Source organism: Petromyzon marinus, chromosome 1, assembly GCF_048934315.1.
Source record: "Petromyzon marinus isolate PM22_M1 ecotype Great Lakes invasive population chromosome 1, UKy_Petmar_22M1.pri1.0, whole genome shotgun sequence".
Taxonomy (NCBI): Eukaryota; Metazoa; Chordata; class Hyperoartia; order Petromyzontiformes; family Petromyzontidae; genus Petromyzon; species Petromyzon marinus.
This window is the reverse complement of record NC_133667.1, coordinates 35,233,558-35,259,024: the sequence shown is the minus strand read 5'-3', so window position 1 is coordinate 35,259,024 and position 25,467 is coordinate 35,233,558. Positions and strand designations below refer to the sequence as shown.

Genomic DNA, 25,467 nt, shown 5'->3' with positions numbered 1-25,467 from the left:
GCCCACCTACTACTGGACGGATCGTTGGCATCGCAAGATCTTTAGAGATGGCCACGGCCTTGGGAGGCCTCCATTCAGCAGTGGATAGACAATGGCTTCTGCCAAATTATGTTGATCATTGTAATTGTTATGCAACGTTTCCTACTACTTTGCTAAACATTTTTTTTTTCATACCCAGGTCTGAGCTGAAAGACGGCCCTGACGCAATGCGTTCTCATCCGGCTTCGCATCGAGTTTGTAAATTGAACTGCGGATTTAGATGCGCGGGAGAGTAGGCAGGCCAACATACATACCCTGTACAGGGATTCTCCAGACCTCTGTCGAGTGGGGGAGGGATGGGCATGGGGCTTCTGCTACCAGTGAAATCCCCTTCTCATCGTCTATTTTTCCCGAGCTATTACAATAAACGAAACTATATATATTTTTGATACCGAGGGTGAGGTCCACTGAGCTATACAGGTATATTTCAGAAGCGACCTGGCCACAAATTATAGCTCAACGAAGCGGCTTATCATCATGTGGACATTTATAGCAGCAAAAAAATCCACGCGACTACGGAGAGAGAGAGACACCGCAAACTCCAAATATACAGCAGGCGTCAGGCCCTTTGGGCCCCTGTGCTCATTCGCAGGTAATTGCAGGGCTGCGCCTTTATCTTTACAAACAAATAAATAGCTGCATTCATGAAGGATACATAAAGGACAACGACGAATGATATCAGCTGTGGCTTTGCCAGTACGCTTTGAGGAGGCTCTCAAACCAAACCCTGGGCTCGTTACCTTATTTGTCTGCTGGGGTTGTTGTTGTTATTGTTGTTGTTATCCGTCCCGTTGTTCTGTGGGCCCCGACACCTTGAATGGCTTCTGAACACACGGACACTTTCCCAGCCGGGATAGAAGGTAATTGTAATTTACTTGACTTAAAGCTTTCGTGACTGCAGGAATTCATATTCTTTGGGTATTTCGGTAAAGTCACATAGATAGAAGAATAAAATAATAAAAATACAAATAGAAAATAAAGTGAATACAAAATTATAAAAATGTCACGACGTTTCGATCGCAACACAAGCAATCGTCATCAGGGGAATACGGGGGGCGGGGGGGGGGGAAGCTGCTGAAGCAGGCTGTTTTAAAGGTTTGAAATGGGTGTAGCCCAAGGGTCATAAACGAAGTGGGCGGGGCTAGTGATGTTAAGGTGAGAGAGATTAGCATGTCAATATAAGATATTAGCATGCCAATGTAAACGGCGGCTGTGTTAGTGTGAACCTGTTAATGTAAAATCAGAGAGTTGAAAATAACTGCTAACATCGGAAAGTAGGATGGAAACATCACAGCCAGTTATGACTTAAACTGGTTGATAACGTCCTTCCAATGATTGCTCAGTTTGTACCCATCTTCTCGGTTGAAATGGTGTCTGTGTATATCTGGATGGCTTCATGAACGAATCTTTGTTGATAGCCAGTGGGTTTGCAGAGTACCTTCGTCTTGGAGAATTCAATTTCGTGTGAGCCCACCGCATTAAAACAATGATCAGGACCAATACCTCAGCCAATACCTCGGCCGTGGCTGATCACTGTGTGTGTGTTACGGGGAAGCTGCTGCCCGGCCCAGTGGCTCAGCGGGAGAGCGAGCGACTCGCAATCGGAAAACTTAGACTCCTGGTCGTGTGCGGGTTGATTCGGTCCCATCATCCCACGGGAATTCGATAAAAAAAATTGGTACCAAATTTTTCTAGTAAGTCAACAGCAGGTCGTGCAATGGACAGACTCCTTCCCGCCAAAGTAACGTGGAATTTCCACCTCCGGTTCTGCGAGGCAGTAATACACAGGACATTCGCACCGATGTCTCGATGCTCATTTGAGCAAGAATTCCCTGTGGCTTCACTTGCTCTCCAGAGCAGAGCATGCAGCTGTCAGAAGAACATTAGCAACGTTAATAATGATGATCATCATCAGCCATTATCGATCACCTACTGGATGGATTATTGCAGACAGCGTCTGCGCACGAGCCACGCTTATTGATCACTCTCCATTGTTGTTACGTCCTTACCCCGTGCCCCTACTGGACATCTGTGAAAAAGAGCTTTATAGCTCATCAGATTCCTCCTACAGTCTAAATATTTCGATTCCGGTTGGCATCCCTCCACGAGGGTTTGTGTTTGTCCCCCCCCCCCCGCCCCTCGTTCGGCCGCCACTCCACCGTAGGTAGACTCGACGACTCCCGGGCCAACAAATTAAAATGTCTCGGCAGAGCCGAAGCGATTCAACGGATCGGCTCGTCACCGCTTCGAATGACGACGCCAAAATCACCGGCTCCAGTTTAGCGGCCGACTGCCGAGAAGGCGCGCCATTGTGACAAGTGCGCTTGCGACAGAGGGACCACGGGATGTGACCCCGGCGGTCGAGACTAACGACGGAGTGGCAGCCCACGGAGGGACACGTGGAGCCGAGCGATCGACGCGCGCCGCTGTTTCTGTACAGCTCGGTAGCGGCCGCGCTGCCGCGGGATTACCGCTAATTACAAATGCATTTTCCAGAGCCAGCGGTGTCTGTGTTTCAGGAAATATGCAATATAATATCACGCGCGGCACGTGGGGGCAACCCCCCCCCCCCCCATCTCACCCCTCACCCGCTCTTACCCCCTAGACAAAAATGGAATGAAACTTGAGCTAGCAACGGAGCCCGCAGGCGCTGGCTCTCTGAATGAACCCACGTACTCTCCCCTAACCCCAATCCCCACGATCTCCCCCCCACCCTCTCCTTCTTACCTCCCACCCTTTCCAGCCCCCACTGCCCCCCACCCATTAATGTTGAGATGGTCAGTGGTGGTATGGCCATCACCATGCGCATCCGTCTTCGCCTTCCCCAGCGCTGACGTTCGCACATCGTACCACGAACCAATTTGAGGCTCAGTCGCCCTAGGAGAGAATTAAGACAGGTTCAGACAGCACTGGACATTTATAGATACAGTGCACGTATGAACACACACACACGCACACTTTAAGAAATAACCTCGTCACAAACGTGTGGACTGTGTTTCATTTATAAAAGTTTGGATGTGTTTATGTTGCTATAATATATATTCCCTACTCGCTCTGTAAATACCATATTATCCGGATTATAAGACGCTCCGGAATGTAAGACGCACCCAAGACGCATGCCTGGTGTCAATAACATAATACAAATATGGTCTCACAAACACAAGAAAAAGTTCCCCCGTATAGCCTTAACAGACTGTTGGGACAAGTGCTGTTAGTGGGCACCTATGAAGGCCGGCACGGCACACGAGGGAGTGGGTGTCCAGCACCACGCCTGAACGCCTTTGTCTCCCAAGTGGCGGTTTCTACAACGCACCAGATACTGTACACATTTAAGGCTGAGTCGACCTATGCGAGGTCCAGGACCGGTTCAGATAATCGTCACTGGTGTTGGTGGCAATGAGCGAGAGTTGAACTCAGGTGGGCCGGGTTCGTAGCGCAGTGCCACCGCTCCCCACCCGAAATAAAAAACGCAGACACACACAAAGCAAACATTAACAACAAATCAATTAACACAGCCACCCGCACTCTCCCTCACTCTCTCTGAAGATTCCTCCAAGCATTTGCCGGGACGTTGGGACATTTTTATTGCCAATAAATAATAACTTAGAACGCTATGGACGAACACAAATATCAATACTCGACACCGAACGGGCAAAGGCGGTGGTTGTGGGGAAAGGGCGCAGAGTCGATGCACAGCCGCCTTTCAGTTCGCTCCTCAAGCCACCGATTTGGTGATGCTGCTGCTGCCGCTGCTTTGGCAGTGATGCGCAAACACAAATCACAAACAACAAAGTCAACACGTCCGTCGATACCCACCAAGGCCCAGGGGCCGTCGCTGCCGGCCGTCGTTTCTCCGTGACTTCCCCCGCTGTCTGGAACCAGGCTTTCATCATCGTCACCATCGTCATCAGCATCGTCACCATCGTCACCATCGTCATCAGCATCGTCACCATCGTCATCAGCATCGTCACCATCGTCATCAGCATCGTCACCGTCGTCATCGTCACCATCGTCATCAGCATCGTCATCGTCCCGCTGCTGATGCTGCTCCACACCGTCGGGTACCCGGGGTCAAATGAGCAAAATCTTTTTTTTGGTGAATCGGCCAAAAAAAAACTCTTCGGCCTAAGCAATCGACAATCTGTCAATGGTGACGATCCGAAATGTCGGTGGCAGTTCACCCCCCCCTCCCTCCACCCGCCCAAAAAAAATTGGATGAAAACCATTTGCCAGCAACATTTGAATCCGGCCGTACGTACAAGTCTTGCAAGCAGGGCTTAATTTCAGCCGGGTCCTCCCCGAAACCTTCCAGGCACCCGGCACACCACATCCAGTCAGTCGACCTCTCGCCACAACTGTGGCTACTACAGTGGTAGTCGCGTGCCGCGTATACTCCAGTCAACCAGCGACCCGGAACACATTGAGTGAGAAATGAAGCCCTGGCCTGCAGGAGATCACTCCCTCTCCCTTCGCCAGAACGAAGTCGGCCTCTGCCCCCCCCCTCCCCACCGTCATTCATCCCCCTCCCTCCACGTGCTCTGGGGCTCCACTCTGCAGCAGCAGCAGCGACCGCTGCACCCCACCACGAGTCTCAACCAAGCGCTTCATTGCAGCCGAAACAGAACCAGAACGCTCCTCTCGATCAGCCTGTTCATATAATTCTAGGAATGTAGTGAGGTGCAAGAACATTTTAATTATTATTATTGATAGGTGTACCCGTTACACGAGTGGTAGTGCCTTATGCCGGTGATCCGTACTCCGAGTCAGCCGCTGGCTATAGCAGCGTTTGCGGAAAATAGAGCGGCGACATTTAGCCCCTGGTATGACCTACTTGTTTTTTTACGTTTGGTATCGATGAGAAAGGATGAAGAAGTGGGGGGGGGGGGGGGTAATGCCCCTCCACCCCACCCCAACGCCCCACCCCCTCCCCAACCGCGTGAACCCATTACAGCTGCGTGAATGCGAATTTAAGATAAGGACAGGGAGGTGGCTGGGGTGTGTGTGTGTGTTAACTGTCACCGGGAGAAGGGACACGCAATAATAGTCTTAGATTCTAGGTGCAACAGGGACGATATTGACAGCCCCTCCGAGTTTTAGCCGTTTGAGTTCCACGCGTTGTTTTTAACTGCGGGCTGCTTTACACAGCAGCAGTAGCAGTTGCCAATCATAGGGCACACCTGTCCTGTGGTCGGTTTGATTGGTTGCCAATGCCCCTGTTCGGTAGCCAATCACATTGATGATCTAAAGCTGCGTTGTATCCGATAGCATTGCAGTCTACATGAGGGCGCAATTGTTGGGTTCTGACTTTGTACACGGGCACTGCGGGTGAGGGAAAACGAACTGAACACAAAAAAGCATCTCTAAAGAAATGAGTTTTAAATCTAGATTGAAAAGAAGCACCGGTGGCCAATTCACAACCGTTGTGGCATCAGTAGATCAGTAGATCAGTCTGGGTGACAGTACATTGAGTGCGGGTGAACCCAAAGAAATACATTTGTTGACGTTTAGGTCGATGGGCCTTCTTCAGGAAAATAGAGGTTTGCAGCGAGGGAGGATATGATATGCTGGAAATGATGAATGGGTTGGATATCAGATGTCAACGACGATAATAAAATAACCAAATAACCCCGTGTAATTATTGTTCTTAAATCACCTGGTGTCCATCGTGTGAATTCACAGAAGCAGCAATTTCATACGCGACTAAGTAGCTCATTAAATTGCAACCTGGGGTGAGCGCCGGGTAATTGCACGAACATGTCGCGCCAGTTAAGGTAGGAACGAGTAAACAGACCGCTGCCTTATCAAAGCAGGAATATATATATAATATGTTATTTACATTCACCGATACATTATCTACACGATCGTCATTTTTGAATTTCATAAAATGATCCGTATGCCTGCTTGTTCAGCTGTCCCCGACACCGCACCCGCGACGGACCGCGTGCTCTTCGGCGCGATGTCCGACATTTCACTCCGCGCAATGGGTCCTTCTGCAAGAAGCGAAACGTCGGGCATCGCGCCGAACAACAGGCGGCAACAACACCGAAAGCTCATTGGCGCGCCGTGAGGGCACAGCCGTGAACAGCCACGCGGTCGTGCCGACTCGTTCCTGCCGTGACTTACGCGCCACGCCGGCGCGGCTTCCCGTGCCATCCTTGCAGCTCTGACTCCACAACACCAAACAGCAACCGCAGACCGTTGGATCACCCACCCCTTTGAACCCCCCCCCCCCCTCCATGAATGAGAATCGGTGGGGCCCAGTGAGAAGATTATTGGCTCAAAGATTTACCAGCCCAGCTGTGTCACATACTCTTTGGTTCTTTCGGTAAAGTCACGTAGGTAGACCAAAGAAATGAACCACTGATTTATTTTATTTTATGCCTACGTGACTTTAAATCACTGATTTATTTTATTTTGCACCTACGTGACTTTACCGAAAGAACCAAAGAGTATGGATTCCTGCAGTCACGAAAGCTTCAAATCAAGATTCAGCTGTGTCACCTCAGAGCAGAGCAGGAGGTTCGATGCACACGAGTGAGCGGGCGACCGAGTGTGATGTCACAGAGCAAGCCGAGCTGGGGGGGGCGTCGTGTGTCTTGCGTTGTTTTCCAGGGACGCCACCAACGGAGTTGTGGGATCTGTGTGCAGGTGTGGGAGCTGTCTGCAGGTGTGCGAGCTGGGAAGTCCAGCAGCGGGCGGAGGAGGAGGGCGACGCGGTGCAGGGTGGTTGGTGTAGACCAAGGATGGGCAACCTATTCCTTACTCAGGACCAAATACGACTTTCAAATACCTTTGGCAGTCAACGACACATTCACAGACACACACAGCCCAGTCACTTCTACCACTGCTGGAAATGTACAGGCATGGCTGAGCGCGACACTCAAATATTCCCCTCTAGTACCCGATTAGAGCGGCCAAGGCGCTCGCAGGTGATGGACAGGTTTCGTTTGTGGGCCGTTTACAAGTGGTGGGCCTCGTGTCGTGGCGGGTCGTACAAAATGAATGGGCCGTGTGAAACGAAGGAGCGAACCGCATCCAGCCCTTGGGCCGTAGCGTTTCCCACCAGGTGGTGCAGAGGCTAGGCATGTAACGACGCATCATCGATCGGAATCGACTCTCGTGCAGGCATTGTTAGGAACGTCGTCGTATCTCGCTTGCGGGAATCGATTCAATTGTGAAGCTCGTCACGTGCACATTTCATGCAAATGTTACACGGAGGTTAATGGAACAATCGAGAAGGAACAAACAAGATGAGTAACGCAAGCGAGATGAAAATAACAACGGGACAGAACAAACGAGACTATACAGATGAGGCAGAACAAGGGCAGAGGAAATGAGTCGGAACAATTGAGACAGAACAAAACAGGGAATACAGAACGAGACAGAAGACACGAGGTGGAACGCAGCTAGAACAAACAAGACCTTACCCAGCAGACGTACTACACAAGACAAGGTAACACGGAGAACAAACATGACGGAAAATAAAGAGACACCAAACCAGACAGGCGATACAGATAACACAACACAAACGAGACCAAATGAATGAATCGTTACATGCCCAGTGGGAACGGCGGGCGAGGGTTGGCGGTGTGGCAGTGGGAGGAGGGGGATGTAGGTTGGAGGGGCCGGGGTGTGTGTGAGACTGCGTGCGGTTATGACTCGGAGCAGAGGTCTGACGCCAGGCTGGTGGGGGTGTCGGGCAGATGTGATGGCAGCAGGGTGACGTCACTCGCCGACGACGAGTCCGAACAGGAGCCCGAGTCGGACAAACTCGCCTGCAACGACGAAAACCACGACAACAACCGCAATAAGCGAATAAACTAAACTATCTGTGTAACTCATTGGCTTTTTCGGTAAAGTCACGTATGTGGAAATACAATAAAATTATATTGAAACAAAACAAAACAATCACGACGTTTCGATCACAACACAAGCGATCTTCATCAGGTGTCAAGAACAAATCATGGAGGTAAATACAACAAGAAGATGAGAGACGAGAATTCAACAAACGCAAGAAACATTATGTGAAGCACAACCAGTCAAGCCAACAACACAGTTAGACAATTCCTGGCGGACCCCTCTCTCTCTCTCCTTGCTTCTGTCTGTCTTTTCCTCCCTCTTTGCCTCTTAGTGGGCCTGTATATGTATTTCTGCTGACTTTGTACCTCGTATTTGTTCACTCTATGCTGGTAAGTGCAATCCAGAAGTTGAAAACAAAATTTAACACTCTTATGAAATCCGTGTCCCGCCAGGAATTGTCTAACTGTGTTGTTGGCTTGACTGGTTGTGCTTCACATAATGTTTCTTGCGTTTGTTGAATTCTCCTCTTTCATCTTCTTGTTGTATTTACCTCCATGATTTGTTCTTGACACCTGATGAAGATCGCTTGTGTTGTGATCGAAACGCCGTGATTGTTTTGTTTTGTTTCAATATAATTTTATTGTATTTCTACATACGTGACTTTACCGAAAAAGCCAATGAGTAATCTTATGCAGTCACGAAAGCTTTAATTCTTTATTTGTGTAACTTTGCCAGGTAAGTCCCCGCTGAGCTGTGCAGCTGTTTCTTCAGAAGCGACCTGGCCACAAATGGTAGCTCAACGAAGTGGCTCATCGCGCGGAAATGTATAGCAGACAAATACTCTGAACGCGTGATGTTGATTCTAAACGTGGAGGGAAGGACCCATTATAAAAATCCACGCGACCACAGGGAGAGAGACACTGCAAACTCCAAATATTCAGCAGCAGGCATCAGGGTCGGGATTGAACCCACGGCCTCCTGTAAACCAAGCGAGGTAGTTAACATCTCCTAGCCACCGTGGTGCCCATTTGTTCGCTCATGGAGCCCCGGGACATCCGTGAGGGCAATGTCACAGTTCCAACAGAAGACCCGAGTCGGACAAACTAGCCTGCAATGACACCAACCCAATATGGCAGCGCTGAGTCTTGACATTTGATCAAACTCCCGGTGGGGGGGGGGGGTTGAGTGGTGAAACACAAATCATTCCATTTCCGCAACCTTAAGGGGCACCCCAAAGCAAACGACACGAGACAGATTTTTAAGCCCCTCCGTGCGATAGGCAAACCCGCAGTTATTTTGCGCTCGCATCGGTGCGCGAAAGCCGCACGGCAAATGTTTGCGAGCGCGCGTGACGAATATTTACGGTGCGAGTGCAGCGAAGCAGCTAAGCGGCACGGCGACGGCGCCGGAAAATACGGGCCAGGGATCGGACTCTCGGGTTACCGCCGCGTCGTCACCACGGACACGCGCACTCCGCTTTGGCGGCCTGGAAGCGGGACGGGAATACGATGGGCACTTCCCGAGCGGCGCCGTGTACACCTCACCCCCTAAAAGAAAGCAGGAGTCCGCGAGGCTCGACCAGGAAGCAAAGGTGAGCCGGAAGCAACCATTGAGCCCCGCCCACTTTCACATAGCCCCAACCACTCCACTATCCCCGCCCAAAGGGAGAGGCCCTCAACTCGGGTAGCCCCGCCCACTGTTCAGGTAGCCCCGCCCACTGTTCATTCAGCCCCGCCCGCTGCTCAGGTAACTGCCCTTTTAGAGAATTTTCACGTTATAGGCCACTGCGTTGAGCTGTCGTTTGTGATAGTAAGGTCGCTTCTGAAAAAGAGCTACTTAGCTCAGTGTGTCCTAACTTGGTAAAATAAATAAGCTAATATCCCATAATCGTGAGTCAAACAATGGAGCCAGAAAATCTTAGCCGAGGACAAAATCGCGCTATTTCACAAAAGCTTTGGAACTCCCAAGCAGCATCAGTTTTGGTAGCTTTACGTATACCTCAATTCGGTATACACCTGTATAAAGATACCCCTGTATCCCAGCACACCCACCTCACAGTACACCTCTCCGTTCAGGCGCATGCAACTTTTTCTCCAGGTAACCTTATCTTACAATCCATATACATCTGTCTCAAGGTATCTTTACCCACGATCGAACGCCTACCTCCACGTACGCCCCCTTCTTCGAGTACACCTGTACCCCGGTTACCCCCTAAGTGGTCCCGTGCGCCTGTCTCCATACAGCAGCCACCGCTTTGCCCCCCACTCCCACCGCATCCCGCGACGGACGCCCGTACACACGCACACGCCACACACGCACGCACCCACGCACGTACCGCCTGTCTGGTGGAGGGCAGGGGCTGCAGCTGGGCGCGCAGGGCGAAGGCGGCGAGCGCTCGCCACGAGGGGGGCTGTGGGGAGGCACGCACCGCCACGCCGCCGCCGCCCCCACCGCCGGCTCCCGCAGCTTCGGCCTCCGCCTCGCTGTCCTGCGTCACGGGGCTCCGCGCCACCAGGGCCTTGCCCTCCAGGCCCTGCAGGCACTGCAAAAGCAGCGGAAGCGCATGGCAGGCACTTTGAAATCGAGATCGAGAACACATTTCTTTAGAATTGCCTTTTGTGTTGAGTTTGTTGTCGTTCTCCCGCACCTCCGATTAGCACGGTTGGCTATGTATGGTGCGAAATAGGGTGAATAACATATATAAAGAGTTCAACATATCGGCAACGTCTCATTAGGTTCCACCGCCCCAACAAGTCAAGCGCGGCAAGTCCTCGTCTTGTAGGGGGAGGGGTCGCAGGGCACAGAGAGCAGGGAGTCCCCCCCCCCCCAAGAAAAAAAAGACTGTCGTGGGAAACGAGGGGCCCTGGGCGTGCGCTGCGGAGGTCTCGTGGAAGGGACGGGACTCACGGTCTTGGCGTCCGGCGACGGCGGCTCTCCGTCGTGCCGCCCCGCCAGGGTGCGCTTCTTGTCCTTGCAGCGCTTGTTCTGGAACCAGACGCGGATGACGCGGGGGCTCAGGCCCGTCATCTCCACGAGCTGCTCCTTCAGGAGGGCGTCGGGCCGCGGGTTCGCCGCGTAGCACGTGCGCAGCGTCTGCAGCTGTCGCTCCGTCAGGACGGTGCGGACCCGGCTCGCCTTGCCCGAGCCTGGCACAGGCCACGGGGCACGGGCGGGGTAGGCAGGGCTCGATTAAATGCAGGGCTCTTTTTAGTGCAGTGCTCCTGAGAGGGGGGAGGGGGGCACTTTCACCGATAAGACATCGGCGTGAGGGCCGCCACACATTTGACGCCATTGGGGTTTAACAGCACGGTGGGGTGTTTCATTGTTTGTGTTTTTTCGGGGGCCGCACATCAGGGGTCGCACGAAAGGCCACCCAGGGGCCACCAACGGCCCGCGGGGCCTTGCAATGAAGAACACTGCTCTAGTGGCCGCTTTACTATCATATAACCACATCCGTCTCTAAGGGCAATTCTACACTGGCACCTCCCCAAGCTCCTTTGGGCACTTTTCAGCATTTTCAACGATATCCCAACCTGCTCCTGATGAATCACTTTCACCACAAACCGAATTACATTAACAGTATAATTAATTCACGTCATTGGAGAACTGCGTCACGGGACTTGGGTCTCGTGTCCCCCACCCCCACACAGAATCCTCCCCCCCCATCCCCTCTCGGTTCCTCTAGTGCACTGTTTCTCAAACTTTTTTTGGCCCTCGGACCACTGAACCGATGCAAACATTTCCACAGACCGCCCAGACCCGCACCCCTAGTGACAAAATGCACAAGCTTCTCTCTTTAAATTCCACTCGTACTAAATTATTCACATTACCGGAACATACAAAAACATGTACGCAGCTATAAGATTTTGTTTTTTTAAGGGAGGCTAGGATAGTTCAATCAGGGTAGTTTACGGAAAGTTAATTTTAAAATTAAACATCATGAGTTAAATATAAATTTATGTCCGAAACAAAAGTTATATTAACGCTGTCGTTATTGTCCAGATCGACCAGCGTGTGCATCACGGTCTCGCGGACCAACCGGCAGTAGGTACTGGGGACCACGCTTAGAGCACCAACCGCCCTGACGCCTCACAGCCCTGCGCATCACACATGACGACGTACCGGACATGTGCAGGTCCCCGCACGAGGGTCGTGGCACGGGTCCCCTCTTCTCCCCGGGGCCCCTGTGAGCCCTGTCGGGCCTCAGTGACGGCACACCAGCGGGGCGCTCCTGGTGATGGTGATGGTTGTGATGGTTGTGTCCTTGGTTATGGACGTGAGGATGATGATGGTGGTGGTGGTGGTGTTGCGGATGATGGTGATTATTCTCGAGATGCGCATCGTTGAGTTGCTGCTGTTGCTGCTGCTGCTGTTGTTGTTGATGACCGTGATGATGATTGTGATGATGGTGGTGATGGTGGTGATGGTGCGGTGGGGGCGGGAGGCTGTGCGCCCTGCACAGGAGCTCTCCGGCGGGGCGCAGGGAGACCTCGTCTCCCGGCAGCAGGCGCCGGGCGCACGCCCAGCAGCGGAAGCACGCGAGGTGGTAGATGCGGCCGCGCACTCGCATCACGAGCTCGGTGCGGCTCAGACCCAGCGAGCAGCGCGAGCACTTGACCCCGAACAGACTGTGTAGGGGCAGCGGGGGTAGGGGGTGGGAGGGTGGGAGGGGGGGGGAGGAAATGGGAGCAGAGAGAAGGAGGAGTGAAAAGGAGGAGGTAGAGTAAGGAGAGATGGGAGAGAGAAGAGAGGTAGGAAGACGGAGGAGAGAGATGCGGTGAGACCAGAGATGGTTTTGAGAAAGGAGAGGGAATAGGGAGCAGAGAGGGGAGAAAGTGAGATGAGAGAGAGAGGGAGGATAGTGGAGGGAGAGAGGAGAGAGACGGAGGATAATGGAGGGAGAGAGGAGATAGGAGAGAGACGGGACATTGAGAGGAAGGGATCAGAGGGGTGACAACATGAGGCGAGGGGCAAGACTGCAGCAGCAGAAGCACAGCCACCACTCTCAGTAGTAACTCCGACATTGTACAGCATTTGTCGACCCATTGCTGGTTGATTTGCAAAATGATTTACAGGACACGCCCGGCTACCTTTGTCTCCCCAGTTCCGATGTTTTTTAACATACTGCACCGGTCCACCTAGGGGAGGCCCCAGAACCGGTTAAAATAATCCTCACTGGTGTTGGCCGCGAGCGGCAATTAAACTCGGGTCGCCGGGTTCGTAGTGCAGCGCACTCACAGCCACACTACTGCTCCCCACATACACACACACGTGCACGGCCGTGAGGGGGGGGGGGGCCCATACCGGTTGTAGTCCCGCTGGCAGAAGGTGCGGCCTGCACGCACGAAGCAGGAGCGGGCCTCGTGCAGCTGCGCACGGCACTCGGCGCAGCGCAGGCAGGCGGCGTGGAACCGCAGGTTGGGCCACACGCGCAGGAGGAACGCGTCCCGGATGGGCCTCCCGCACCCCGCGCAGCCCGCGGAGACGCCCTCGGCGCCGTCGGCACCGCCGCCTCCTCCTCCTCCTCGTCGGCTCCCATCGTCGCCACCACCGACGCCGCCGCTGCACTCGTCCACCTCTGTTGGGCAGGCGGAAACCCAATGCCGAGCGTCTAAATTATAATCAACGAGGCGGGCATTAACGTCTCCCACGCGCGTCTGCGACTCCGCATAAACAAAACAAATCAATATCCGTGGGACCTTTTTGCCAGTACAGATCTGCCTTCGCATTACCTGTCCCACCTATCGACTCTCATACTCACACAGAGACCTGTAGATTCACACAGAGACCCTATAGAGCTGCCCCTCGCATTATCTGTACCACCTATCGACTCTCAAACTCACACAGAGACCTGTAGAGTCACACGGAGACCCTACAGATCTGCCCTCACAATATCCCACCGTCTGCTTTGAGGTCTTCTCCTTCTCTCTTGGTCGCAAGACTCATGGAGACCGCTCCAATGCCGCCGCTGACCAACCGGCCCTTCGCCATCCCGCGCAACGTCCCACCACGTGCGGGCGTTGCCGCGCGTTCTCACAGCGCCAGGCCGTGACGCCAAGGCGCCGTGCTTCGCAGTAGGGGACAATGGATGCTGGGTTTTTTCCCCCCCCATCAGGTAATTTACGGCACACGTGGCCTCCCCTCTTTCGCCAACGACATCACGGGGACCTCGAGCCGTACGCTGCGAAGCGTGGCGACGCGTACGTGTCCGTGGGGCAATGCGCCCGCGGAGTGTTCACCAGGGCAGCCGAGGGAGATTTCGAACCGGGAACCTCTTGCAACAAACGGCGAGCACGCTCCCGCTCAGCCACGTCAACGCGCCACACGGCTAGAAAGAAGAAGTTAAACATTGGCCAGATTCCAGATTGCATCCTCTACAGCGGGACAAAAAAACACACTCGGCGCGCCGCTGACATCTGAACCAGGGCCGGTTTGGATATCACTCGGCACCGATGTTAGTTGTGGTCGGGGAATGGAACTCGCGTCGCCGGCTTTGTATAGCGCAGTGCGTCAACCACTGCGCCACGACTCCCCCACTGTAGCTCACAAAGACCACCCCCCTCCGACACAGCCACTAACAGACTGTTCGGACAAGCGCTGTTCGTGAGAAGCTCATTGAGGCCGGCACGGCACACGAGCGGCGTGTGTATCCAGAACCACGCCCGGCCGTCTTTGTCTCTCCAGTGGCTCGTGTTTTTTATTTATTGTAAACAGTACCAGATACTCATGTAAACGTGGGTTGACCAAGGGGGAAGCCCCAGACTGGTTTAGATATTCGTCACCGATAATTTTTTTCCGCGAGCGGTAATCGAACTCGGGGTTCGCAGCGCAGTGCCCTCACCACTGCGCCACCGCTCCACACGGTAGCACCACATTGCTCACACACACACACACAAATAAAAAGAACTCCGTATAGCCTCGACAGACGTTTGGCGCAAGCGCTGTTAGCGAGCACAAAGACAAAGATCCCCCGTATAGCCTTGGCAAAATGTAGGGGCAAGTGCTGTTAGCGAGCACCTATGAAGGCCAGAACGGCATACGAGGGGGTGAGTGGCCAGCACCACGCCCGACCGCCTTTGCCTCCCCAGTGTCGATGTTTACACACCGCACCGGGTACTCATTTGAGGCTGAGTCGACCTAGGGGAGGCCCGGGACCGGTTCAGAAAATCGTCACTGGTGTTTGCCGTGAGCGGGAATCGAACCCGGATCGCCGGGTTCGTAGCGCAGCGTAGCGCTAACCGCTACACCACTGCTCCCCAGGTTAGCTGTTAGCGAGCACCGCACACAGACACAAACACACACACGTGCACGCACGCACGCACAAGATACCTCGTGAACACCCCTCGAGGTAGCGCACTCAAGTTTGTTGTGCAAATGAACTCAGGCGCTCGGGTCCGTGGTAGCGTGCACAAACCACTCATTCAACCCAGCAGAACTCACGCACATTGCGTTTGCGTCCGTGTGCGAAGAGTGTCCCTGCGTGGCTGCGTGTGTGTGTGCTGTCGGAGGTAGACTCAGCCTCAAATGCGTTCCCTGTGCGGCGGTGTGTAAACATCGCCAACTGGGGATACAAAGGCGGTCGGGCGTGGTGCTGGCCACCCACCCCTTTGTGTGCAGTGCCGGCTTTAATCGCTGCTACTCGCTAACAGCACTTGCCCCAACAATCGATTAAAGGCTATCGGGGGGGGGGGGGGTCTTTGTCTTTGCGTGTGCATGCGAGCCTATGCGTGTGCGTGTTTACGTAAGGACGTCTGATTTTGGAGCACGGCCCTTTAAACTTCAAAGCGACGCTCAGCTCCGTTTACGCCTCTCAGGAGTGACAATTCCACATTCTTATGGCGGACCGCAGGGCAGCTACTTCTGAGTGCTCACAAAGTTGGAATTTGTTTTATGAGCTCTTAAAAAAAACGATGGGCTGAATCGACTCATGTGACCGGGAAGCGAACCTGTCCCCCTTCTGATTGCAAGTTGCACTGGCTGACCACTGTGCTATTGGGCCTCAAACTCAGATTGAAACTAAAATAAAACTATAGACTTTACCAGGTAAGGCTTGCTGAGCTATAGCGCTCTTTTTTCAGAAGCGACCTGGCCACAAATGATAGCTCAACGAAGTGGCTTATCATCGTGGGAATTCATAGCAGCCAATTATTCTAAATGCGTGATGTTGATTCTAAATGTGGAGGGGAAAACCGGACGACCTGGAGAAAACTCGCGACCATGGGGAGAGAGACGCCGCAAACTCCAAATATACAGCAGGCATCGTCAGGGTCGAGATTGAACCCACGACCTCCTGTACACCAGGCGAGGTAGTCAACCTCTCCTAGCCACTGTGGTGGTGATGATGATGAGAGAGAGACACGCAAACTCCAAATATACAGCAGCAGCAGGCATCGTCAGGGTCGAGATTGAACCCACGACCTCCTATACACCAGGCGAGGGAGTGAACATCTCGTCGCCACCGTGACGTCCTGATGTCACGTTGTTGGCGATGTCTACTTCCTCCACTTTGAAAAAGAACCCCTGGCCTTGCCCGAAACGTTAATAATAAAGTAATAACGTGTAATAGTCCACAGCTGTTCCATTATAAGTAGCGATTGTTGTGAATGACATCATATAAGAAACCCTCGTCCCATCCCATACAGAACCCTCGCCCCATCCCATACAGAACCCTCGTCCCATCCCATACAGACCTTCGTCCCATCCCATACATAACCCTCGTCCCATCCCATATATAACCCTGGTCCAATCCCATACAGAACCTTCGTCCCATCCATTACAGGACCCTCGTCCCATCCCATACAGAACCCTCGTCCCATCCCATACAGAACCCTCGTCCCATCCCATACAGAACCCCAGTATCATCCCAAACAGAACCCTCGTCTCATCCCATACAGAACCCTCGTCTGATCCCATACAGAACCCTCGTCTCATCCCATACAGCACCCTCGTCCCATCCCATACAGAACCCTCATCTCATCCCATACAGAACCCTCGTCTCATCCCATACAGAACCCTCGTCTCATCCCATACAGAACCCCCGTATCATCAAGGTGCCTCGATGTAGCTGAGGAGGCATCGGCACACATCCCACGATCGAGCAGCAGTAGCCAACCAGACGGGTCGCGAGAGAGCACAAAGCTTCTTCCCAACGCCGACGGGTGTTGGTCATGAGTCTCTCCGTGGGCCACTGGAGCACTTTGTCGTCTCCGACTCAACGTCTGGTCGGTTACTCGACTCTTTGTTATACGTGTGGCTTGCCGATGACACTCCACGTACCAACGAGGACCTCGATAATGTCAACTCGACGCCAACCGACTCAAGCCTCAATCCCCCTTCGGGGGTCGTGCGGCCGTCACCGTCGTAGACACTCACCCACAGAGTGTAAGTGTGCATGTTGAACTTCTTTCACGACGTACGTATCCAACCGTACTAATCGGATGTGCGAGGGAGGGGGGGGGCGGGACAACAAACTAACCACTAAAATCAGTTCGAAAGAAATTCGTTTTCATTCTGGAATATAATTCGAGAGTGGAACAACGCGGACGTCCAGAATAAGCGCCTCCTCATTCGAGCTCCAGACATCGCCGCACCTCCTCCCGGCTTTCACTTTCCTCCTCCCCGTCGAAGACACCGGCGGTGCAACCATCAACCGCATCACAACATCAACAGGCCGATGCGGACACCTCCTTCGTGAACAGCAAATTAACGACGCAGCCGCAGTAACGCGACTTCGGCCATGCAACCTTAAGCTATGGACCACATAGTAAACCCTCAGACACGCGCAGAAATACACACACGACTCACATATATATAGACCCATTGATATACACAGATACACATAGCGACACATGGAGGAGACGCATAGAGCTTCATGGAGCCACAAAGAGATGCATTAAAGACCAGCCAAGGCAGTGCGACCGTGGCCATGCAGCACAAGCTACGGGCCGCACAGTAACCCCCACTGTTGCCTGCGCTCCTTCAACAGAGTAGGAACAGAAACACTCCACGAACTCCCTCTGCCGAAGCCCCTCTCGTCGTGGCTGGCAGCAGGTGCCCCCGCGCCTCCGATGAGCACGGTTGGCTGCGTCCGGTGCGGAAGAAGCTCAACGTACACAGGTACATGTTGGCATTCAGCTTCTGAGACACACCGCTGCTGCTGCTGATGTCACCACGCACGAGAAGGGACTCAGACTCGTCACCATCGCGCGAGTTGCTGGCGAGCTGTGGCGCCGTGTAGCGGTTAGCGCTACGCTGTGCTAAGAACCCGGCGGCCCGAGTTCGATTCCCGCTCACGGCCAGTGACGATTATCTGAACCGGTGCTGGGCCTCCCCGAGGTCGACACGGACACCGCCTGCCACCTGTTGCCATCCATCGCAACAGGCACACCTGGTGACGTCTCGATGGGGTCAGCACAGGTAAACAACAACAACCCCTCCACCAAGACAAACAAACACAATGAAGAGAAACAAACACGGAATGTATCACAAAGACGATGAGTTTCCCGTGTAGCCTGCTTAGACTATCGGGGGCAAGCGATGTTTGCGAGCAGCTATTAAGGTCGGTGTATGACAATTACCCCGCCCGGCCGCTACACATAGCAACGGTAATCGTTTAAGGCTGAGTGGATATTGAGGCGGCACAGCACATGTTGTGATACTACGCGCTGCAACACGATCACTCCCCATCACGACACAGACGGAACGGGGCAAGTGCACGAGGGGGTGGGTGGCCAGCACCACGCCTTTGTCTCCTGAGTGGCGATGTTTACACACCACACTAGGAACTCATTTGAAGCTGAGTCGACCTAGAGGAGGCCCGGCACCGGTTCAGATAATCGTCACTGGTGTTGACCGTGAGCGGGAATCGAACCCGTGTCGCCAGGTTCATACCGCTCCCCACACACTGACACACACACAGACACACTGACACACACACAGACACACACTGACATACACAGACACACACTGACACACTGACACACAGACACACACACTGACACACACGTACAATGAATGTATAACAATCACGTCGTTATACAGAATTAATTCAAAGCATACCTTGGAAATATAAACACACAAAAGGAAGGTCTGAGTTGTGTGTGTGGTATTCGTGTGACAGATTATAAGGGCGTCGGGATGTCATGATGATCATAACAACCATCATATAAAGCTGTTTGTCAATCCGCTGCTGGATGAAGGCGTTTACACGCACGGGCAAAGATCCCCGTGTAGCCTTAACAGACTGTTGGGGCAGTGCGCAAACCACGGCGATACCGCTCCCCACTTTGACACACATAATGTGCACGCGCGCACACACATAATGTGCACGCGCACACACACACATGTTTACGAACGCATGACTTGTTATCAGAAGGCACTCGCTTGAGATAAGGCGCCGCGCACGATCTCAGGTGTTGTTGATTGCCGTCTCAGGCTCTGGGTTTCTGAAGCGGACGAGTCAGCGAGCGTGTGAGCCCACAGCATCATCATTCTCATTCATCATCACCATCCCATCGCCAACATCATCATCAGCACCAAGATCATCATCATCATCATCAGCACCACCATCGTCGCGTTACGAGCTCGTGAATCGTAATGTTCACGTGCTGCTGTCCTTTGCGAATGTGGCATTTCGTCCGATTATTTTTATGGGGGGGGGCGGGTGGCACACAGCGGTGGTGTCTCTTACGGGCGACAGGGCAGATTGCCAAGGCGATGATGCGTGTTTCAACCAAAGTCCCCCCCTCCTCCCGGTATAGCCTCTAATAGACTGTTGGGGCAAGTGCTGTCATTGGTAAGCGAGCAGCTATCACGGCCGTGGACGGAGACGCAAGGGTGACGTCGGCTGCCAACACCACGCCTTTGTCTCCTCGGTTCTGATGTTTACACATCGCGCCAGGTACCCGCTTAAGGCTGAGTGGACCTAGCGGAGGCCCCAAGACCAGTTCGAATATTCGCTGTCGGTGTTGTTGCTGGTCGTGAGCGGGAATCGAAGTCGGGTCGCCGGATTTGGAGCGCAGTGCGCTAACCACTGCGCCACCGATCCCCCACACATATATACATACACAAATATATATATAAATTTAAAATGCTCTACATGTACTTCAAAAACAGAAAATGCACGGTACGGATTGTAGACTATGTTATGTCCAGTATATCAATGTTCATGGATTCATGTTCAGTTGTATATCGAGATGTAAACAGATATACATTTAAATGGCACAATGCAATGTTTGTGTACACGGTATTTATATATATGCAGGACCTACTCCCAGAGCATATTTGGGCTGTTTTATTTTGATACATACGTGGGTGTAGCATCACAATACATAACATTAACAAATATATTGCGGATTTTCGAAAATAGTTCTTGTAAGAATAATTGCAATTATGTCATAAAAAATAATTGCAATTATTAAAATAATTGCAATTATTTTTTAATATTAATAATGGTAATATTATGTTGATGTCGTATATACATATATACGAGAAGAGGCTACACCAGCCTGAGTTATAAAATAGCAAAGTTGTTATTTTGTATAGAGATGTTAATATTGTATCGCTCGTAATTAATTACTTTAGATTTTAACACGTTCAGAAGAAAATTCCGCGGATTGTTTAATTTAAACAATTACAATAATTAGAAAAACAATCCCCCGATTACAAACGACACTCTTTAATGATCGTTTTAATGAATGCGTAAACCATAGTGTGTAGGTTATAAGTAGGCGCAAAAGAAGATTAATTTACTCGTAAAATACAATAGCGAGAAATGTAATTGGTCTCGCCCGGTCTCCAATTAGGGATATCACTATCAACAAAATTTATTGACTAATCCACCCGTAATGTTTGATTCATCTCGACGTTGGATAATTGCTACACGGCATACAGGATTATGTATTTATCCCAAAATAATAACAAACGAAATAAATTATTCACAAAGAGGCGAGAGCTAATGGAAGACAGCGTGGCTATATGAGATGAAGTCAAATTGGTCAACAACACCGCCTGAAGAGAAAACGGATATCAGATTCGACGTTTCGGGGGATGCTCCTTCTACGCAGCACCGAGAGAGAGAGAGGCCAGAGTTTGTGTTGCGCCTTGCTTGTGCACCACTTTGCCGGCGCAGTCACACGATGCCTCATCTATTCAGATAGATCTCGGATCAGAATCAGAATATTTATTTGTACTGCAGGAATCCGATGAGCGATGTACATATCTTCCTTCCACAGGTGTCCAGGCGATCAACACGAGTGGGCGATTTAAACAAAGTATTCCAGAGAGCGCAATAATTTAATAACATGTATCATTGTCATCATCACTACCATCGGTAACTGTTCTCTATCCACTGCTGGATGAATAAGGCTCCCCCCCCCCCCGCCATACAAAGACCCCCCGTATAGCCTGTAACAGATTTCTCGGTCAAGTGCTGTTAGCGAGCACCTATGAAGGCCGGCACGGCACGCGAGGGTTGGGTGGCCAGCACCACGCCCGGCCGCCTTTGTCTCCTTAGTGGCGATGTTTACTACACACTACACCAGGTACTCATTTGAGGCTGAGTCGACCTAGGGGAGGCCCAGGACAGGTTCAGATAATTGTCACCGATGTTGGCCGTGAGCGGGAATCGCCAACATCGTAGCGCAGAAGCCCTAACCGCGACACCACCGCTCCCCACTCATCCAGACAGTCGCAAGCGACACAATCACACCAGCAACGAACGTAACAGCCCTTTGTCAATCCACTGCTGGATAATGGTTTCACCATTCCGGGGTTGTTTGGCCATACTTCACCACGCAGGTTAGTGCTCGTTGGTGGAGTGATGCGTCCGGGATCGGTTCAGGGTATCTATAATTCGCCGCTGATGTTAGCCGAGGTAGGGAATCGAATTCAGGGCCGCCAGGTCTACAGCCTGGTGCGCTAACCACTAGAAAATACCAGTCACACCTAATATGAAGCACCCATTCATCGCGATACTAAGTGCTTGTTTACCCAGTAAACATTAGTTCATTGCAATAATACTTCCTTGCAAAGAAATGCTATTTTACTATGTTGATAAATACGGTAGCGCGCACGTGTTGTGTGGGGAACGAGCGAGTTTTTTTAGTCTACGCATCCACGTACAGTACACATACGGTAGATGAGCATATGACTGGGATTCGTGAAAAATGTTCCGAGAGCGATGCACGACACACTCCAACTCTTGAATATCGTTGCGCGAGGCGAGGAAACGCAGAGAACCGGGAGAAGAGTCGCACGCAAGGGAGGAGAACGCTTAAAATCGCGCTTGCTTTAACAACCTGCTGGCCGCACTGCCTTCCGCATCTAATCTAATCGGAAAACAATGCGACAGTATAATTGACATCGGCTGGAAAACAAACTCAACGCGACTTTGTGTGTGTGCATACAGCTATATGGATTATATGTATTGCCAGTCTTTCACTTTTCTCTCATATTATCCTTTTATAATGTTTTGTTCCAACCCAGGTCTCTCTTGCAGAAGACAATTAATGGTCTCAATGTGTCTCCCCCGGTACAAAGTGCTGCCTGTAATTATGTTAGACCTCCCCCCCGCCCATTCCCACCCTTTCACCCTCCACGAAAATATAATTGACCACTACCACCACCACGATACCACCACAATTAACATTAGCCTTGGGTTAGCATGCGAACTGGTCAAGTCCACAGTAAGGGGACTTACAACGCTGGCACGGCGAGTTACGATCGCTTCATTGACATGACTACCGCCTGAGCACCGATTATCACACTCAGATCGATGATTAGACTCCCACCGATTACATTATTAGACTCTCAATCCCGCCTGCTGTGCACTGCGAGTCGGCGCGACTCGTCAAGAGGGAATCCCGTGTGGTCACCTGGAAAGACGATAAACTATGTTTTTGTTATTTTCTCAGGTAAGGCACACTGAGCTACATAGCTATTTTACAGAAGCGACCCGGCCATCACAAATGATAGCCCAAAGAAGCGGCTCATCGTCATCAACATCACGTGGAGATGTATGGCAGCAGGCACATACTCTGAACACGTGATGTTGATTTTAAATGCGGAGGTAAAAGCCGGAGGACCCGGAGAAGAATCCACGCGACCACGGGGGGAGAGAGAGAACACACAAACTCCAAACATAGAGCTGGCGTTTTAGAGTCGGGATCGAACCCACGACCTCCTGCATACCAGGCGAGGTCGTTAACATCTCCCCGCCGTGTAATTCCGTTACCATGAGAATCGGCCGTGTAAATAACGCAGTATAATATAAGCCAACGTTTTTGGGCAGTGGTCCTTATTCAGGGTAGACACGTGACGACGATAGCAACACGCGCTTGCAATTCCGCGGTTTTAATAGTTCGTGTTTTCGGTTCAATATAAAAATAAGATTGCATGCTGCTGTAAATCTATCTTTCATAGCGGACATATAAATATAAAATCCCGTACAGACCTCATTGTAAATCAAGGGCATGATTATAATGGTGATGGTGACTGATGATGTTTGGTGACTGATGGTTGATGATGGTGGACGATGGTGGATGATGATGATGATAGTAATATAGACATGGTGTTATAATTCGATGGCACAGATCAGCGTTTGAGTCTTGTGGACTGATTCTCACACCGCGCCGTGGGTTCTTACAACAACCCCTAGACCGTGGTCAAAACAGTGGATAAGTTTAGTCAATTAAAATAGCATCCACAAATTACAATTAACTACTTGAAGAGCATTGATGTGTTTTTATTATCCATACACTGTTTTTTTTTCGTTACAGCAGCACGCGTAATCAACACCACGGGAGAGTGGAGGATCGCAAAACTGAATCATTCCCTTGGCTGTCGCGCTCGGAACCCGCAGGCGCATGGATGAGCGCGTCACCCCCCTCCCCACCCCCCTGTTAATATTAATTAATCAATTAACATCTAACTCAAGCAATTAATTAACACGCGCTCGTTAAGATTGCTACATCGTCACGCGTCGGACCGCGAGAGAGGGCGACGGCTGGGGTAGGCCTTCATCCAGCAGTGGATCAATCACGGCTCACGGTGAATATGTAAGTACAGTGTGTACGTATGTTGAACTTCTTTCGCACCGTACGTAGCCAACCGCAGGTGCGGGGGTGAAAGGGCAACGGCCTCAACAGCAATATGGACGAGGACTTTGTGTCCCCATATTCAGTGTACGTGTTGCTGTTGAGTGTGATCCGCCACTTTTGCAGGTGTCTATGATGGTTGACGCTCACTCAGCCACTGCTGTGTCGACGGGAACCGTTGTTCCTTGTGCACAGCCTCTAGAAGTGGAAATCTATATTAAAACAATCTAAATCATGATGGTTGACAGTGATTCATTTCAGCCGGAATAGTCAGGAAACGCTCTCACAGGAATTATTTTGGAACGACAAATTCAACTCGCATTATTTTCTCCTCAGCATATGCATATTTTTTTAAAGATTCAACCCGTTCATAGGAATAGAGCGTACAATAATACAGGATTACTTTGGATAGACGTACCTTGTAATTGAGTGGCAGTGCCTTACGCACGCTAATGCGTACAATATAGCAGCGTTCCGGAAAATATCGAGTGAGAAATTAATCGTTGACGATCGACCACAATGAATGATGACGGGATGATAATTACGCAATCAAATGAATAAACGAGGACTTACGTATCGCAGCCACCAGCCCCGTGTCGGACATAGCAGCTCTGAAATCCAGGTAGCAGTCGGGAGAGCGTTCGCCCACAGCGAGCGCTACGCGTGGAGTAATTCCAAACTCCTAACAGCTCTCGGCACGATGCAGCCCTCCCTGACCCAACCTCACAATCGCCACCTCAACACCCACCCATGAACGACTTCTTTCCAAGAGACGCCGACGCCACCGCTGCGAGCGTGGGTCGCGTGTGTTGAGTGAGCGTGAGTGCGAGGACACGACCCAGACGGGAGTATTCCCCGGCCCCCTCCTCCTCCTCCACCGCCTCCTCCTCCACCGCCTCGCTCACTCCGGGGCGGGGCGTGGAGGCAGCCGACGCGAGGGAAATCCAGCCCCGACCCAAGCGCGCACTCCCATTGGTCGGCTTTACGTAAATATTAATTAGGTTAGGGGTGTGGGGGGAGGTGGCTCATGAAGTGACTCGCCCCTAACCCTCCCCACACACCTCCCGAACGATGACATAAGGTTCACGTGCGCGCGTGCGGATGAGCGGCGCGTGTGTTGTGTGGTGCAGGCTGTGTTGTGCGTCGTTCCGGCCTTCATAGGTGCTACTCGCGAAGAGCACTTGCCCCAACGGCCTGTTGCGGCTACACGCAGGATCTTTGTCTTTGTTGTTGGCCGGGCGTGGTGCTGACCACCCACCCCTTCTCGTGTGCTCGCTGACAGCACTTGCCCCAAAAAGGCTGTAAAGGCTATACGGGGGATCTTTGTCTTGGGTCTCAGAACACACGAGTTCGATTCCAACTCACGGCCAACATCAGTGACGAGTAATGTGAAACGGTCCTGGGCCTTCCTTAAGTCGACTCAGCTTCAAACGAGTACCTGGTGCGATGTGTAAACATCACAAATTATTATATTGATCACGCGACCAGGTATAATTAATCACATAAATGGGAAGCTACTCATTCCCCCTTGCTG

The 25,467-nt window shown here is 51.8% G+C and overlaps 1 protein-coding gene across 1 annotated transcript; it reads right to left on the bottom strand.

The window, feature by feature from the left end:
• Nucleotides 1-3,580: 3,580 nt before the first annotated feature.
• Nucleotides 3,581-24,675, bottom strand: LOC116940695 (insulin gene enhancer protein ISL-2-like). The gene is made up of 6 exons (XM_032950846.2): nucleotides 24,507-24,675; nucleotides 13,144-13,417; nucleotides 11,962-12,467; nucleotides 10,747-10,985; nucleotides 10,175-10,381; nucleotides 3,581-7,814 (listed from the first exon to the last, which is right to left on the bottom strand). Exons 1-6 carry the CDS (start codon nucleotides 24,535-24,537, stop codon nucleotides 7,692-7,694), a joined length of 1,380 nt encoding a protein of 459 aa, XP_032806737.1. The 5' UTR covers nucleotides 24,538-24,675; the 3' UTR covers nucleotides 3,581-7,691.
• Nucleotides 24,676-25,467: the final 792 nt, after the last annotated feature.